This window comes from Rattus norvegicus, chromosome 10 (assembly GCF_036323735.1).
Source record: "Rattus norvegicus strain BN/NHsdMcwi chromosome 10, GRCr8, whole genome shotgun sequence".
Taxonomy (NCBI): domain Eukaryota; kingdom Metazoa; phylum Chordata; class Mammalia; order Rodentia; family Muridae; genus Rattus; species Rattus norvegicus.
Window position 1 is genome coordinate 61,465,340 of NC_086028.1, and position 16,179 is coordinate 61,481,518.

The 16,179-nt window shown below is 44.3% G+C and overlaps 1 protein-coding gene across 2 annotated transcripts in view; it reads right to left on the reverse strand.

Annotated features, from left to right (window-relative positions):
- The window catches only part of Vps53 (VPS53 subunit of GARP complex), a 118,837-nt gene that overhangs the window by 47,264 nt on the left and 55,394 nt on the right, over window positions 1–16,179 (reverse strand). For both annotated transcript variants that reach the window (NM_001105813.1, XM_039085521.2), the window contains 2 exons: window positions 14,438–14,579; window positions 3,275–3,376 (listed from right to left, as the gene is read on the reverse strand). In NM_001105813.1, the coding sequence (NP_001099283.1) occupies window positions 3,275–3,376; window positions 14,438–14,579 (244 nt within the window). The remainder of the gene's footprint in view (window positions 1–3,274; window positions 3,377–14,437; window positions 14,580–16,179) is intronic.

The following is a 16,179-nucleotide window of genomic DNA, read 5'->3' on the forward strand; positions in this document are numbered from 1 at the left end:
CTTAATTTGCTTGTATATGAACACCTTTACCTGCCTCAGCTTTCCAAGAAGGGGCACAAGTTTATGCTGTTCTGCCTGGCAAAATATAGTTTAATTAACGAGTGGTTCCAAAGACTGGATCTTGCATATGAAGACATTTTAGGAATATCTTAATCTGTGGTTTTGCTTATAGTTTCCTAACTGTGTACAAAACATATGGTTCTAAAAGCATGTCTAACAAGTCTAAAGGTTCTTTGGTGAGTATAAAATACAGATCTGTTCTGTGAGAAAGTGGCTTTATGATGTTCTAACAAAGTCGTCTGGACTGATGTTCATGGGTCTTTGCATGGGGAAGCTCCACAGAATATACAGAAGCTGCAGTACCAGACAGGCAGTTGTCGCAAGTCCATCTTAGGTGACTGATCTACCTCTGCCTTGTCTGTTATTAGTCCTGTCACCACAGTACCTAGTTCCTGTGGCTGTAATTTTATGAGCTGAAGCATGATGGGGATAACAAGAAGCACTGCTCAGATTTCTTTCTCTTCTTTCTACTTCTCCACAGGGCTGCCCTGCCCACAGCTGCTCTATGAATGCGCCATGCTTAGTGAGGAGGTGCTGGAATTTCAGCTCACACTGGTGTCTCCCTTTGCACCCCAAAGAGCTGATCCTCAGCTTAAAGAATACACTAAGTCATTTAGCAGTAGCACTCAGGCTGGACTGCTGAGTGTGTGAATTCTGTCCAAACACTGCAGATGTTTAAGCTATTTCCTCCCGGAGTTTGATGGAATAATAAAAGGTTACTGTTGTCACAGTAAGGAGGTCTGCAGCTGGTCCCATTTCCTTTTATTACTATCCAATGTAAACAGATTAAATCTAACTGCTTGGATCACCAGAAGGGTACATTTTGAAACCAGAAATTCCTGATTTCTTCTCTCTCCTCCTGTGCCCTCAGTCCCTTTTCAAATGCTGAGTTTTTTTGTTTTGTTTTGTTTTTTATTACTGGGGCTATCTTGGCAATTAAGCACTAAGGTCTTTTCATGAAGTTCACACTCCTTTCTCAGCAACTAGGCACAAACTGTAGCAGGGAAACTGCCTACGGGCAAGGAGACGGCTCAAGAAACCTAAGACAACAGGTAGGGGCTCCCCACTACTTCTGCTGGCTCCCTACTTATGCTGTGGAGTCTATTCCCTGCACCCCAAGAGCTCCTGTTCTTCTGGTGCACAAAACTCCAGAAGGCAACTGGCTGCTGGGAAGGCGATCTGAGACTCCATCTAGCAAGCCAGAGGTGTGAGTAACATATGAAGGGCATTAGTCACTGTGTGAGTGTTACTACTAATAAAGAACAGCCTTGAATGACGGGGACATCATCTAGATCAGGACTTTTTTATTAGTTTAAAAAAAAAACACATGTAAAACTTTAGGTTTAAAACAAGCTTGGCCTGGAAGTCCCCACACAAAGTGACTCAGAATGGAGCTGCTCTGGCAGCAGGGACCTTGGTCCCTTTCTCTCCCAACTCCCCAAGGGCCATCTAAGAATACAGCATGAAGGGAAGGTCACGATACCGACAGCATGGAGGCTGAGAGAGCCTAAAATGTATCTGTGAGTAGCTGTGAGCAGCAGACACAAGCCCCGAGTTCTCATCACTGCAGAACCCTGCTTTTCCTGCCTGCTTGTCCAGGATCAGTGATCACTGTCCTTAGAGCCTGCAGGTCTTGGTCTTACAATAGTCACTTCAATCAAGTTTTCATGAAGAGAAAAATGTTTCAAGACAAAACCAGAGTCATGTTTTATCCAGCAAAACTGTGCAAAGGTAATGAAGGGACTCTGTTGACTCAGTGTAATGACACCAGAGGTAACCAGCTAACACAGAGCACCTGAGTGCTCAAACTGCATGGTTTTTAACTAATCAAGACAAAGGCAGCTCATAATCCTGGAGAGGCAGGAAGGCCCCATACAAGACATGACTGCACACGGCATGTTTCTACTAAGCAGGTGGCCCAGTGGAATTTATCGGGGGGAAAAAAAACCCTCTCCAATCTGAGTCCTTGCTCCCACTCTGAGAACAGCACTGGGGTCAGAAGCAATATCCCCTTGTCTGTGCTACCTAATAATACCACAGCTTTAAACCAGCTACAGCTAGCCCCACTTTTCTGGGACAGACTCACAGCAGCCCTTAGTTCTTCCCATTTACTTTTGCTCATAAACTTCACTTCTATGGCCTTTACTTTTTAATAAGACATGAAGTGTGCATATGGGAGGGGAACTAGGAAAGGAATTCAAGTTTCCATCTGCTAGACCTGGCTGCCATTCCCACCCTCCACTTCTAAACCCTGCCCTGTGTGAGCAAGCTGGTCAGCCTCTCTGAGCTGTACTTTCATCACCTGTAAACCAGGGGGAGGGACAGTGAAAGAAAGCGTGTAAAGATTTTGAAATTATAAAGTGCCTTAAATGGGAGGTATCTATGTTATTACAATTACTTAATCAATGGAACAGACACGTTTAATGGCTTCTAGGAATTCTCCTGTCTGACTCCTGTCAGAATTCACCCAACCTTGCCACTTGGAATGCAAAGCTAGCTGCACAGTGTGTGGCTGTATTTCCTCAATCTGGTCTCCCAACCGTCTCCCTTTGGCTGGTGTCTGGAGAGAAACAATGCCACCAAATAACCCTCTAGCAGCCAAGTGTAGAGAATTAAAGAAAAGGCGCTTTAATCCAGAAAGGAAACGGCTGACTTACTGCTCTAACATCTCTTGTCATAAAATAGCAATGAAACAAAAACACCATTCTGCAGGAAGAAGGGACAGGAAATTTTGAGCTGGACAGAAAGTGCTGAAGGAAATTAAAAGTACTGGTGTGCTCCAAAAAGGAACTCCAAAGACACTGCTGTCACCGTGATGTTTCCAAGGTTGCCCAGTGGCTTCCAATTGGCTAGCTACATGTGGAGGGCTCTCCCAGCCCACGGATGGCATGGCTAACCTCACAGTATCTTGCATCATCACAGCACTGGATGAGAGGAAGGGAGCTGCTGACATCCCCAGAAGATGCTGGACAAGGCAGAGCTCTAACTGGGCAGCCCTGGGCAAGCATGCGGTGCTCCACCCTGAGTGGAGGCTCTTCTGATCAGGGCGGAAAACTGCTCTTTGTTACCTGACTGCGTCCTCACACAAGGCCTTCTATAAACCCACCTTGTCATGATCTCTGAGTGTGGTCCCGGCCACAGACCACACATGAAGTGAGGCAGCCCACTCTCAGGAAAGAGCACGAGTTGGTTACCTGCAGACGAGCGGACTCACTTGCTCTAACTCTCCCTTCTCCAGAGCCAGCTCCTCCGTCTCTGCTGCTGTCTCATCTTCCAGGAAGGGATTGGTAGATGGCGGTGGGGACTCCAGCTTTTTCTATTAAGACACGTGAAAGGTGTTATTTCTGAGCACGAGCCTTTCAGGCAACTCACTTTTTCATTCTCACCCACATGGTTTCACATTCCTCCTTCACTTTTTAGAGCCTGTGCTGTCTACCCCACGCTGATTCTTTACTTTTTTTCTTTTTCTTTTTCTTTTCTTTCTTTCTTTTCTTTTTTCTTTTTCATTTTTTAAAGGCAGGGTCTCTCTACATAGTACATAGCCCTGGCTATCTTAGAACTCACCACATGGACCCAGTACCCTTATTCCAATTCTAATCTGGCTAAAACTCATTCATCCTCTAGTCTTCGTTTGAGAGGCTCCTTCTTCTGGGAAGCTGTCCTCATCTGCCAGGTGTGGATTACATGTCTGTGCCACGTGTGTATTCTTTAAAGGTGTATATAAAGCCTGTAACCTTTATGTTACAGGGTAGAGACTGGTAGATCACAGAAGCTTGCTGGCCAGTCTAGCTGAGAAACAGTGAGTGACCCTTTCTCAAGGGAATAGGCTTAGAAAGAGATACAACATCCTTCCCTGGCCTCCAAATGTAAGTACACACACACCTACACATTCACACACATGCACATTCACACACATGTACATTCACACACATGCAACACAAAAATAATTGGAAACGTCTTTTATGTTTAAGTACCAGGAGTCTCAACAACCTGATGACAAATAAAAGGGCTGGCTGGTGCTGGAGTGAGGTGATGTGGCAAGGGCTGGATCCTGAAGACAAGAGGCTAAGTCGAAAGGGAGTTTCCAAATGTATTTGTGACATTTTAGCATCTACCAGTAATATAAACTGATGTGATTCCTAAAACCAGGAGAAGGCCACATTTGGACAATAGTGTAAATGGTGCCAAGTGCCAGGGTATCATCCAAAAGTATTACAAATGTGAATTGTTGTAGTTAATACTTAATCTCAAACGGGTTTCTACCCAGCCTTTAATCATTCAGTTTCCAGATAAGGCATACACCTTTTATATTTATAATAAGACTTAAGTCAGCACTAGAACTGAGAATCTATCTTTTAAGCTATTAGTTTTTACCTCCCTATTAATAACCCTGAGTTATAACTTGCCATGTTCCTTGTGGGCTGTTCATACTCTGATTGGCCAGCCCATATAGCCAGTTCTTACAGTCCCTTACCCCAGGATGTCTCTCCTCTCTCCATCTTTTTCTCTCCCAGAAACCAAAACCCTCTAAGGTATCTGCTATGAGCTTTAAGACAATTCTGTTTATACACATTTAAACTACTAAATTATTGTCTAAAACACTTGGGTGCTATTTTGTACTCAGAAAATGGCTTCTGTATATAAAGAAAGCCTTGTGCTGACTGTATCAGCTTAAGGTAATCATTATTAAGACAATGGCTTTTGCAGAAAACTGGCAAGAAACAGTGCAATTCAAAGAATCAGGCAAACATTTAAGATCTGCATCCTCTGCGTGCTACCTTCTTGAACTCTGTAAATCATTTATGTGTGTGTGTGTGTGTGTGTGTGTGTGTGTGTGTGTGTGTGTGTGTGTGTGGAGAGAGAGAGAGAGAGAGAGAGAGAGAGAGAGAGACTTTTTAGAAGCCTATGCTTTTAAGCTTTAATTGTCTCTTTAAGAGAGGCTAGTATTTGGCCAGGAATGTGACACATGCCTATAATCACAACACTCTAGAGCACAGTCCTTAGCCTGTAGGTTTGTTCCAGTCAGAATCCAGCCTGTGCTATCCAGTGAGCTCCAGGACAGCCTGGCAACTCAGGAAGAATCTGTCTAAAAACAACAAACAAGCAAGCAAACAACAATGCAGACATTTTTTTTTTCCTTTTCTTTTTTTCGGAGCTGGGAACCGAACCCAGGGCCTTGCACTCGCTAGGCAAGCGCTCTACCGCTGAGCTAAATCCCCAACCCCAAATGCAGACATTTTAAGAGTGGGTGGGAATACTCATATTTTAAGGGAAGGGAATAGTGAAAATGAGAATTTACCAGACTTAAACTTTAACAATTAAATTAGTTAGGCTAGGCATGCTGATGGGTACCTGAAGTCCCAGTTTTTTGTTTTGTTGTTGTTGTTGTTTGCTTTTTGTTTTTGTTTTCTTTTTTTTTTGAAAAGTGAAGTAGAAGGATCTCTTAAGTCAAGGAGTTTGAAACCAGACAAGGCAATAAAAAACATCATTTCAACAAGACAAGACAAGACAAGACAAGACAAGACAAAACACAGCTCCCTAGCTAGAGATATACTCAGTGGTGGAGTTCTTGCCTAGATACAGCTACATGGTGAGTTCAAGGCAAGCTTGGGCTACCTGAGAACCTGCATTGAAAAATTAAACACATAAAACACGTGAAAAATTAAATTAGTTAGGAGCCTTAAATTCACTTAATTGTAAGTTTGGGGGTCATATTCCTGAGTAGAGCTGCTATGACTCTAAATCTCCTTGTGCCTTGTGGATATGGAAAGCAGGTCTCTTAGCTAAAATTAAAGCCATGTTCTAAATCTTTCCATAAAAGAAACAGGACCTGAACTTTCATAGTAAATGTTCTTTATCTACTGCTAAGTCCATTAAAGTTGGTAATAACAGCTTGACCTTTGTATAGCTGAACCTCACTTTTAAAGCACAATGTGCTATTTATCGGATAAATGAAGAAACAAACAAAGCCAGAATCAAGGAGACAGACGGAGAGTATTCCTAGAGTCTACGCCCCACTAGGGAAAGTGTCAAAGGATGAAAGAAAAAGGAAAGACAGCATGAAAGGCAGCATTGAGCATGCAGAGCGTCGTGAAGCAGGGTCCCTGAACTACTAGTCACAGTGAGTGAGTTCCTTTCTTCTATCTGCATACTGATGAAGTCATGGAGGGAATCATGGACCAGAAACCCCTAGCACATTATTAGGGCACGCACATTCCAAGTGTGGCCTGCATTTCTTCCTTCATCCACTCACAAATGGATGTACTGGGTACCCAGGAAAGCATCGAGTAAGAGACCTGCTGTGCCCTCAGTCTGCTGAGACTGAGGCTTTAATCAACCACAGAAACGCATCGTAAGATGTCTGAAGAAAAAGTAATTGTTATGAAGACGCAAGGTAGAGGGCAGAGCCCTTGGAGACAGAACAGAGAGCCGCTCGGGTGAGAAGTGTGGGGTGAGTGCTTTCTAGGCTTGGGCAGCAGCATTCATCGGCCACGCAATGGATGTTAGTTATGTGTCTGCCCCGTCCAGACACCTGCACTGCGTGGGCCATGCAAAAGGAACAGACTAAGAAGGGAGGCCCTGTGAGAGGGGCTGAGGACCTGGCTGGCTGGGGCAGGAAAGAGCAAGGAATGTAGATAAGGGGAAGGCACCACCAGCAGCAGTCTTGGGGAGTCTGCAGGAAGGATGGCAGAGGTGTGAGGTACAAGGCAGAGGGCCCAGTCTAGTACCTTTTGTAGGCATGTTAAGATTTTCCTCTTATCACAAGAAAGTGGCATGAAGGGCTTTTACAAGTAACAGATACTAATTTGAATTTAAAAATAAAACAAAACTGGGTCCCAGTTTTTACAAAGTTGCCCAGGCTAACTTTGAACTCCTGCACTCAAGTGGTCTCCTTTAGCCGCTCAACTATGTAGGACTAATATAAATTCTTTGTCTAGTATAACTTCTAAAAATATCTAACAGTAAGATGTCTCAACAGGTGAAGGCACTTGCCATGAACACCAACGACCCAAGTTTAATCCCCAGAATCCATACAGGGGAAGGAGAGAACTGATTCCTCCAAGTTGTCCTGACCTCCACATGTGTGCAGCAAGCCAGCAAGCAAGCAAGCACACACATACACAAAGTGGATGAATGGATACATTTAATATTTAAAAACTTAAATAAAATCCTTCCACTGCTTTTGGGAGGACAGACTACAGCAGGGACAGGAGATGGTATGGGGCTGCGGTAGTGCTGCGGTGAGAACTGAGGGGGATGGGACTGAGCTGGAGGCATGGATTCTGGAGGGAGGGAGGGAAGAAGGAAGGGAGGGAAGAAGGGAGGGAGGAAGGGAGGAAGGGAGGGAGGGAGGAAGGGAAGGGGAGGGGGAAGGGGACCAGGGAAGGGAAGGGAAAGAAAGGGCTGAGGCTCACACACTTTGGCTGGAGTTACTGGGAGACTGACGGGGATCTCACTTATTTGAAGACCCTGTATAGTGTGTGTGTGGCGGGGGAGGGGGTGGCTCTGGATATGACATATGGTTCAAGTCCAGGCTCTACTACTAGATCTGCCTAGCTTCTCAAGCCTCAGCTCTGTTCTCAAATGGAAAACAAGCAGCCAGACACATAATCTGGCACACAAGGAAACCTTTATGAGCAGTGGCTTCCACTAATACTATTAGGGATGGTGACTTGAGTAAGGCCTTAGACTTTGTCTCTTCCTTTCAAGACAGTGTGTAAGTAGGGGGTCAGGTTAGCCTTGAACTTGCCACCTTTCTGCCTCTGCCTTCTTAGTACTGGAATTGCAGGTGTGCATAAGTGTGCACTTAGTAAAGCAGCACCAATTTCTTTTCAGCACCTCATAGACAGTCTGTCCTGCTGACTTATCTCTCTGGGATCTCTCTAGGAAACAGAAGCAGTGGCGCTCAGTTTATAGGTGTGAACATCACACCAAAATGCTTCCTCCTTTCCTAGCCCCACTACTGTGCACTCAGCACCCCACTGAAGAATGCTCTTGGACTAAGCCCAAGCCATGGTTCAGAGGCTTGCCCTGCTCAGATTAATGTGGCATGGGGAAAGCAAGTCTAGCCCGCAGCAACCACTGGGACAGTGGCACCCTTTCCTGGTCACACTTCCTCCTCCGCAGCTGTTGTAGACCAGGGAGAACTGCTAGTTTGGATTTGGATTTTAATAACTTGAATGACACATTCTATAAACTGAGTGCTGCTAGATGAAATGAAGTATTTGCCAAGAAGGGAAGAGATTTCCAATTTTAAGAGAATCTGTTCTTTTGGACATGACGACAGTGGATCTCAAGTCCAAGCGGGAAGATAAAGTTCTTCATAAAGCAACTTAATTCTCACTGATTGGCTCACATGGGATTCCCGGCACCTTCCAAACAGAAGGGGCCACACATAGGCCAGCCAAGCTGTCTCATTTACTGTGAGAAGAGTCTGGCTGCAGTCAGGTGCGTTTCCACATCTGGGCCTGCACACACAAGTCCTCTTTGAGGCCCTGGCTGGACATGTTACATTATCAAAGAAGGAACGCTGAAATTTAAGGCCATTTCCCCCCTTTCCCTGAAGGAGAAAGCTTTTGGTTCTAGATGAAAGCCCTGTACCCTCTGCACTTCTCATTCTGTAAACACTGCACTAGCTCGTCACCGACTTGTACTTTTCTAGGCAGCCTGCGGCATTAGCTGACAATCAAGAGCGTGGGGTGGGGGCTGAGCACACCTGGTGTTTACTACCCTCCCCACTCTTGCTGCCACACGCTCATATCTCACATTGTATGGCTTTACGGGTTTCTTTCCCCTACTAACCCACAAGCATCTGTCCGATCCAACTTCTCTTTCTCTGAGCCTCTGTACAGAGCACACTTGAAGAGGATTTTCTTGTTCGACTAGCACTTATTCACAAATGTTTCTACATAAAGGATTTTGTTTTCTGAACAGAAAATAGAAAATGTGTATTCTGTGTTTATGTTCATAAGGGAGTCTCAAAAACAGACTAGAAAGCTCCAGTTAAGGAGAAAAAGAACTTACTTTAAAAATATTTTGTTCTCTATCAATGTTTAACATGTAGTTAATATGTAGGTAACAGCCAGGTGTAAAGTAGCACATATGTAATTAATCCCAGCACTTGGAAGACAGAGGCAGGAAGATAGAGTGTTCAAGGTCAGCCCCTGCTACACAGCGAGTTTGAAAAAGATTTTATATATGCACAGAAGGGAAACCAATGTATGATAAGTCTGAGGCAGAGTTGGAAAAGCCTAGGTATTGGCCATGATCATCTCCAAAATGGCTAAAACTGCACTTTCTTTAGACATGACCTGCAGTCAGTTACACAATATATAAAGGAAACCAATGTCCTCAATTCTGATGGGAAAATGGATCCCTTCTTTTCTGCTTCTTCACTCATACCTATCATTTCCAAATTTTATATCTTGACTAAGTATTACCTTCTCTTTAGAAATAGGCACAACCTAATTATCCTTTAGGAAACTGTCTTAGTTAGGGTTTTACTGCTGTGAACAGACACCATGGCCAAGGCAACTCTTATGAGGACAACATTTAATTGGGGCTGGCTTACAGGTTCAGGGATTCAGTCTATTATCACGGTGGGAGCATGGCAGCATCCAGGCAGACCTGGTGCAAGGAGAGCTGAGTTCTACATCTTGATCTGAAAGCCACTAGGAGAAGATGGGCTTCCAGGCAGCTAGGATGAGGATCTTAAAGCCACACACCTACTCCAACAAGGCCAAACTCCCTGGGCCAAGCATATCTAAACCATCACAGATGCTATCAAATGTTAGAGTACATTCCTTTAGCATCAAGGAATCATTTATAGGGGCTAGAGCAGCAGGAGTCACCTAAGACCACCATCAGAAAACACAGATAACTACATTACTATTCATAACAGTAGCAAAACTTCAGTTATGAAGTAGCAACAAAAACAATGTTATGGTTGGGAGTTCTACCACATGAGGAACTGTACTCAAGGTCCCAGAGTTGGGAAGGTTAGGAAGGTGAGGTGGATGACTCGATGGATAAGAGATCTTGCTGTTCTTGTGGAGAACCAAGGTTTGATTCCAGCACACACTTGTGTTTCACAGTCATTCTTAACCCAGTTCCTGGGGAATCTGATAATTTCTTCTGATCATGGGCACCAGGCATGTGTACATGCACACACACACACACACTTCAGGAAAAAACTTAAAAAGGAACCATTTGTAGACATTTTCAAACTCTGATGAGAGATGCTCGGGTGTAACAAAGCTACTTTCTCGCTTACAATAGACGCCTGGGAAACCCTGAGCTCCCCTTCCCTCCTGATGGCCTCCCTAAGGCAGGCATTAAGTTGCCAGGAAGGTGGGATCTCTGTGCAGGCTTTGTAACTAAATGCTCTTGTGCACAATATGGGTGTAGCGGTGCCTGCCTCCCGAGTTCTAGGCCCGCCTGGGCTGTAGGACCCTGTATCCAAAACCAAAAATAAGACAAAACAGAAAATCACTTCTGCAACTTTATATCTTTATAGTGTTATTTTTTTTAAGCTGGGAAAGTATACATTACATTAAAATGACCTCTAAACTAAATGACAATTCTGTTTTGAAGGATAACCTATGCACTAGCCAAAAGGAAATAGACCCTAGCAGCAGGATATAGGAGGATTCTTATTTTTAAAAAGACAAAGAAAAAGAAGCTTCAAATTCAGAGCAGTTAACCCCAATCTACTCTGCTTTCAGCAGCAGGCGGAGAAAATGTGCTCACCTTCAATCTAATCATCCAGTCACTAACGTGCATGTGGGTACAGTTAAGTCCCATACGGACATCTGCTTTTAATTTCAAGGCATGTGAGCCTTAGACTTTCCTTAAATCCCTCCTGCAGGGTCAGAAGTTGAGGCAAGAGGCAAACACACTGGCTGCTCACTCCTACAAGAAGAGCTGAAGGACAGAGTGGGGATAGAACTTGGGAGTGCTAGCACAGGCAGACAAAGCAAGACCATCCTTAAAGCTTTCCAGTTAAAAATGTATGTCATGCATCCTTTATCCTCAGAGTCACCAACGGCTTAAAGGAAAGCTTGGGGCAGTGTGTGTGTGTGTGTGTGTGTGTGTGTGTGTGTGTGTGTGTGTATGTGTGTGTGTGTGTTGGTGATGCCATAAGTAACAAACAGCAAAGCAGGGTCTCTGGACAGCTTGGCTGTTTGGCTGACTCACTGCCTGCTCCCTGATTGCTTCCCAACCAGTCCACTAGCTTTATATAAAATGTAACATGTATTCAATAGTATCAAGCTACACCTGGATCCATTTTGTAGTTTATTCTGAGAGTCTAAAGCAAAATGGTATTCAAAAAAGGATTTTCAGAAAGTCTTCTCTGGAGCCAAGCAGCAAAGGACCAGGGGACAGCAGATCATCAGATTAGGTGATTGGTAGCTAGTCTGGGACCTGAGGCCTCTCTTCCTAGGGCCATCTACTCCAAGTATGGTCAGGAGCGATGTGTGGTTTACCAGAGTCCTTCCCATCAAGGATGACAGAACACAAACAAAATGGATGACCTGTTAGTCCAGAGTGAGGTGATGACAGGGACCAGGACCAGTGCGAATGATGCCTACCAAAGCTAGAGGGAGCCATGGCAGTCTAGTAGTGTTCTAAAACTCACATTGAAGAAAAAATCCTCACTGTCTATGGGATCCCCTATCAGGGCTTACAATGCAGATTGGCTGCTGAGACTTGATAAATGAGACAGACAGTGATCCAGAGGAAGAGGCTGAACTTTGTTAGACATTGACTGACTTGGAGAAGTGCATGGAGTACAGTGGACAATTGAGAAAAGTACATAAAGAAATTACAATGTTCTTCAGTGTCATGTCCGTGTCTCTGTGTTTGTGTGTGTGTGTGTGTTTGTGTTCTGTTTTGTTTTCATTTGTTTGCAGTACTAGGGATAAAACCTAGAGAGAGCCTTGTATATGCAAGGCAAGCCTCTATCACTGAGCTAGTCCTAGTGTGAGCCCCGACATACATACTTGTTTCAGTGGTTTTTCTGCTAACTAGTCCCTTTTGTGACTTGTATTTTCTTTAAGGACAATGGTGTTTGATTGAGATGTTCCCTAGAATCTTGGGCATTTGAATACTTGTTCCTCTGTTGGTAGCATTGTTTGAGTAGGTTTTAGAGGTGTGGCCTTGCTGGAACAAGAGCAGGCTTTGAGGCTTCAAGAGCCATGTGCCATTCCCAGTTTGCTCTCTGCTTCTGCTTCAAGATGTGAGCTGTCTGCCACTACTCTAGCTGCCATGCAGTACTGGCTGGTTTTATGTGACAACCTGACACAGGCTGGAGTTATCACAGAGAAAGGAGCCTCAGTTGAAGAAATGCCTCCATGAGACCCAGCTGTAAGGCATTTTCTCAATTTGTGATCAATGGGGGAGGGCCCAGCCCATGATGGGTGGGGCCATCCCTGGGCCAGTGGCCCTGGTTTCTATGAGAAAGCAGGCTGAGCAAGCCTGGGGAAGCAATCTAGTATACAGCACCCCTCCATGGCCTCTGCATTAGTTCTTGCCTCCAGATCCAGCCCTGCTTGAGTTCCTGTCCTGACTTCCTCCGATGATGGACAGTGACGTGGAAGTATAAGCCAAATAAGCCCTTTTCCCACGACCTGCTTTTGGTCATGATGCTTCAGCATAGCAATAAAACCCTGATTAAGACACACGCCTTCAAGTTGCCCTGCTTCCCTGCTAGGATGAAAATGAACCCGCTCCTTCTCCTTTTAAAAGTTGCCTGGGTCATGGTGTTTCATCACAGAAATAGGACAAGGATACTTTCATCCATTTGTGACCTATTTTTTCCTCTATTACTAAAATAAAACCAATCTTAAAAATGAGTTAGTGGGCTGGGGATTTAGCTCAGTGGTAGAGCACTTGCCTAGCAAGCGCAAGGCCCTGGGTTCGGTCCCCAGCTCCGAAAAAAAGAAAAAGGAAAAAAAAAAAAGAAGCATGCAGAGGTCTGTTTATATATCTTATTTACTTATTTATTGTGAAGTTTTTGTGTTACTGTCTCTTTGTTAGGTTTCTAAGTCAGAGCTCATGTAGCCCATGGTAGTTTCAAACTTAATTTGTAGTTGAGAATGACCTTGAGTTCTGATCCTCTTTGCCTCTGTCTCCCAAGTATTAGGATTACAGGCCTGTCTCTTATGTTAAGTGTGGAGGTTGTATTTTGTGATTCCAGTTGTCTCTTAGTAAGATCATGAGTGCGTCTGAGCAGATAGGGACTTGAGACACTGCTTTAAAACAGAACCGCCATTTTTACATCACCAAGTGGGCACCTAAGATGGCAGTACAATCTGCCAAACCCCACAGTGGCTGTCTGAGCTCAGCCAGGGAGATGGCCACGAGGAGACAGAGACCTAGCCCCCAGCATTCCTTAGGAACACTAAGACTCAGTGACCTTGTTCATCGGACAACTGCAATTTCCTCCTACCTCCATAAACAGCCACCCTGCACACGTAAAAGGACACCTGCTACCCATAAACCGGCCTGATTGCAACAGGTGTAGACCCCTCCCGGTAGGGTTGGTCCAGGAACCCTGTGCTACCTAAGACACGGGGGAAAATCTCCCAAAAGAGAGGGATCTGCCTGTAAGCCTAGAACTCTAGGCCTAGGCTCCCAGCCAGGCTGCTGCTCTCTGCTCTGGAGAAACAGCCTGAAGTCTGTCTCCCAGTAACTTTTTTCTACCCACAGAATAGTACTTACCATTCAGTGGTTTTGCTGTCCTTGTTTACCACACCACCTCTATTCAGCCCAGTGCTGAGCAACCAGCCCCCTATACTGAGGTAGGTCTTATGGGGGAGAGGGGAGGATCCTACCCAAGTGCAGGACCTTAGAACTGGAAAGCTGGGAGCTAGAGAGCACTGCAGGGGTGAGAGATGCATGGGGAGCCATGCTTCAGTCCTAACCCCATCTTTACTCTTCTGTCAGAGTAGACACAATTCAGTTTTTACTATTATCTCTGTGAGGCCTAGAAGTCAATTGAACACAGCAGGGGGCTTCTACAGGGATGACTCAAAGTAACCGAGCGCAGGTAACTGTATATAACTCAGTGTGGAATATAAGGCAGAAATTTAAAAACAAACAAACAAACAAACAAATAATGTCCAGTTCGGACTCCACATCAAGTTTTGTTAGGAGTACTGCAATCACTAATTTGGCTCATTTTCCCTGTCAAAAGAGAAAAGTAAACAGGATGCAGTGGCAAGGTGCCTAGGGTCCTAGCTTCTCTGGCGCTGAGAGGGAAGGATCATCTGAGACCAGGAGCCAAAGGATGAGATAGCTTGACAGAGAAACTGTGAAGGAAGTCTGGCCACCCAGCCTCTGGTATCCAGACCCAGCTCCGTCAGGAAGGTCTTACCAGGGTTCCATCTGTCAAGGTGCAACCGGAGAAGCGTTTTGCGAGAAACCCCTCAAAGTTAGTTGTTCTCTGAATGGCAAAAAGAAGCAACTTCACCTCAATTTCCTTAGCTCTGGCTCGCATGATTTTGGAAAGTTCTGTCCTTCAAAGTAAAGAAAAAGACAGCTGTTAAACATCTTTCATTCATGATATCGTAAAGTGGGCTGGAGAGATGGCTCAATGGTTAAAAGAATTTGCTGTTCTTGTAGAAGACCTGGTTCAGGTGCCAGCACCTATACGGTGGCTCACAACCATCTGTAACTCAGTTCCAGGAGAGCTTCTTCTGGCTTCCACAGGCACAGGCATGCACATGGGGAACATAATACATGAAGGATATACATAAATATATATGTATTTAAATATTAACTATATGTCAAAGGAAATAGTTTACATTCATTCAGGAAAAACATATAGGATCATTCAAACTCTGAGGTCTATTACCAATTCAGTCTAAAGCCTAGGGAATAGAGATGTAATCATCTTCCTTCCCACAGTCTAAGAACTTTCCTCAGATACTTGAACCCAACATAGTACCAAGCCCTATATATGCTATGCTTTCTCCACACATATATCTACAGAGAGGTTTGATTTATAAATTAGGCACAGTAAGAGAGCATCAGTAACTTAAACAACAAAACAACTATAACAATATATTGTAATAAAAGCTGTTTTCAAACTCATGAATTGTTCCACCACTCATAGAGATGCTAATCTGATAACATGGTTATTACTATATTTATATCTCTATGTGGGTTTTTTTTTTTTTTTTTGGTTGTTGTTGTTGTTTTGAGACAGGGTTTTACTGTATATATCCCTGGCTGCCCTGGAACTTGACCTATACCAAGGCCTCAAACTCAGAGAACTGCCTGCTTCAGATTCCCGAATGCTGGAGTTAAAGGCATGCAGCATAATACCTTGCCTGTAACTTCAAATTTTCAGTCATTTGCTAATAACAGGGTGAAACTTATTCCCATATAATCTATATATCTCATATAATTACACAAGTCATGAATTACTGAATTTCAAAGCTCTTCATCTTCTAAAGAACTCAATACAGATCAAAGACCCTAGAAATGCCCATCAGAGACTCAGTGAAAGACAATATTATATGCTTGGCTGCTTCTGCCTATGTGTATCATACCTAGGTGCTCTGTTGCAGAATGCAGGTTATGTGGTAACAGTGACAGGTGAGTTCAGAGTAAACACTAAGCCATCATCTTCCCACACAATCGACAGAGCCAGACCTTGAGCCTGAGTGTGACCGCAGGATATTCACCAAAGTCCCACAAGGAAGCTTAATAGCTGCACTGCCTTAGCCGGGACAACAGCAAACAGCAATGCCTGCAAGACTTGCAGTCTTTAGTAAACTTCCCAGCTAGCTCAGGCCTCTTTTTGCTCAGGCCTGCCTTGGCAAGTGTGCTCAACTGAAGCTGAGAGAAACTAGTAAGCAATTTCTCAAGAAGGTCACTCTTAAGATTTGACCATTTATTAAAATCTATATGATAGGCTGGAGAGATAGCCCAGCAGTTAAGGGCATTGGCTGCTCTTTTAGAGGACCGAGGTTCAACTCCCAGCACCCATGTGGCAACCTACAACTATCAGTAACTCCAGTTGTAAGGAACACTATGCTCTCTTCTGGCCTGTGTGGCTCCCAGAGAAGCACAGGCATACATGCAGACAAAACATTCATACAAATACATATA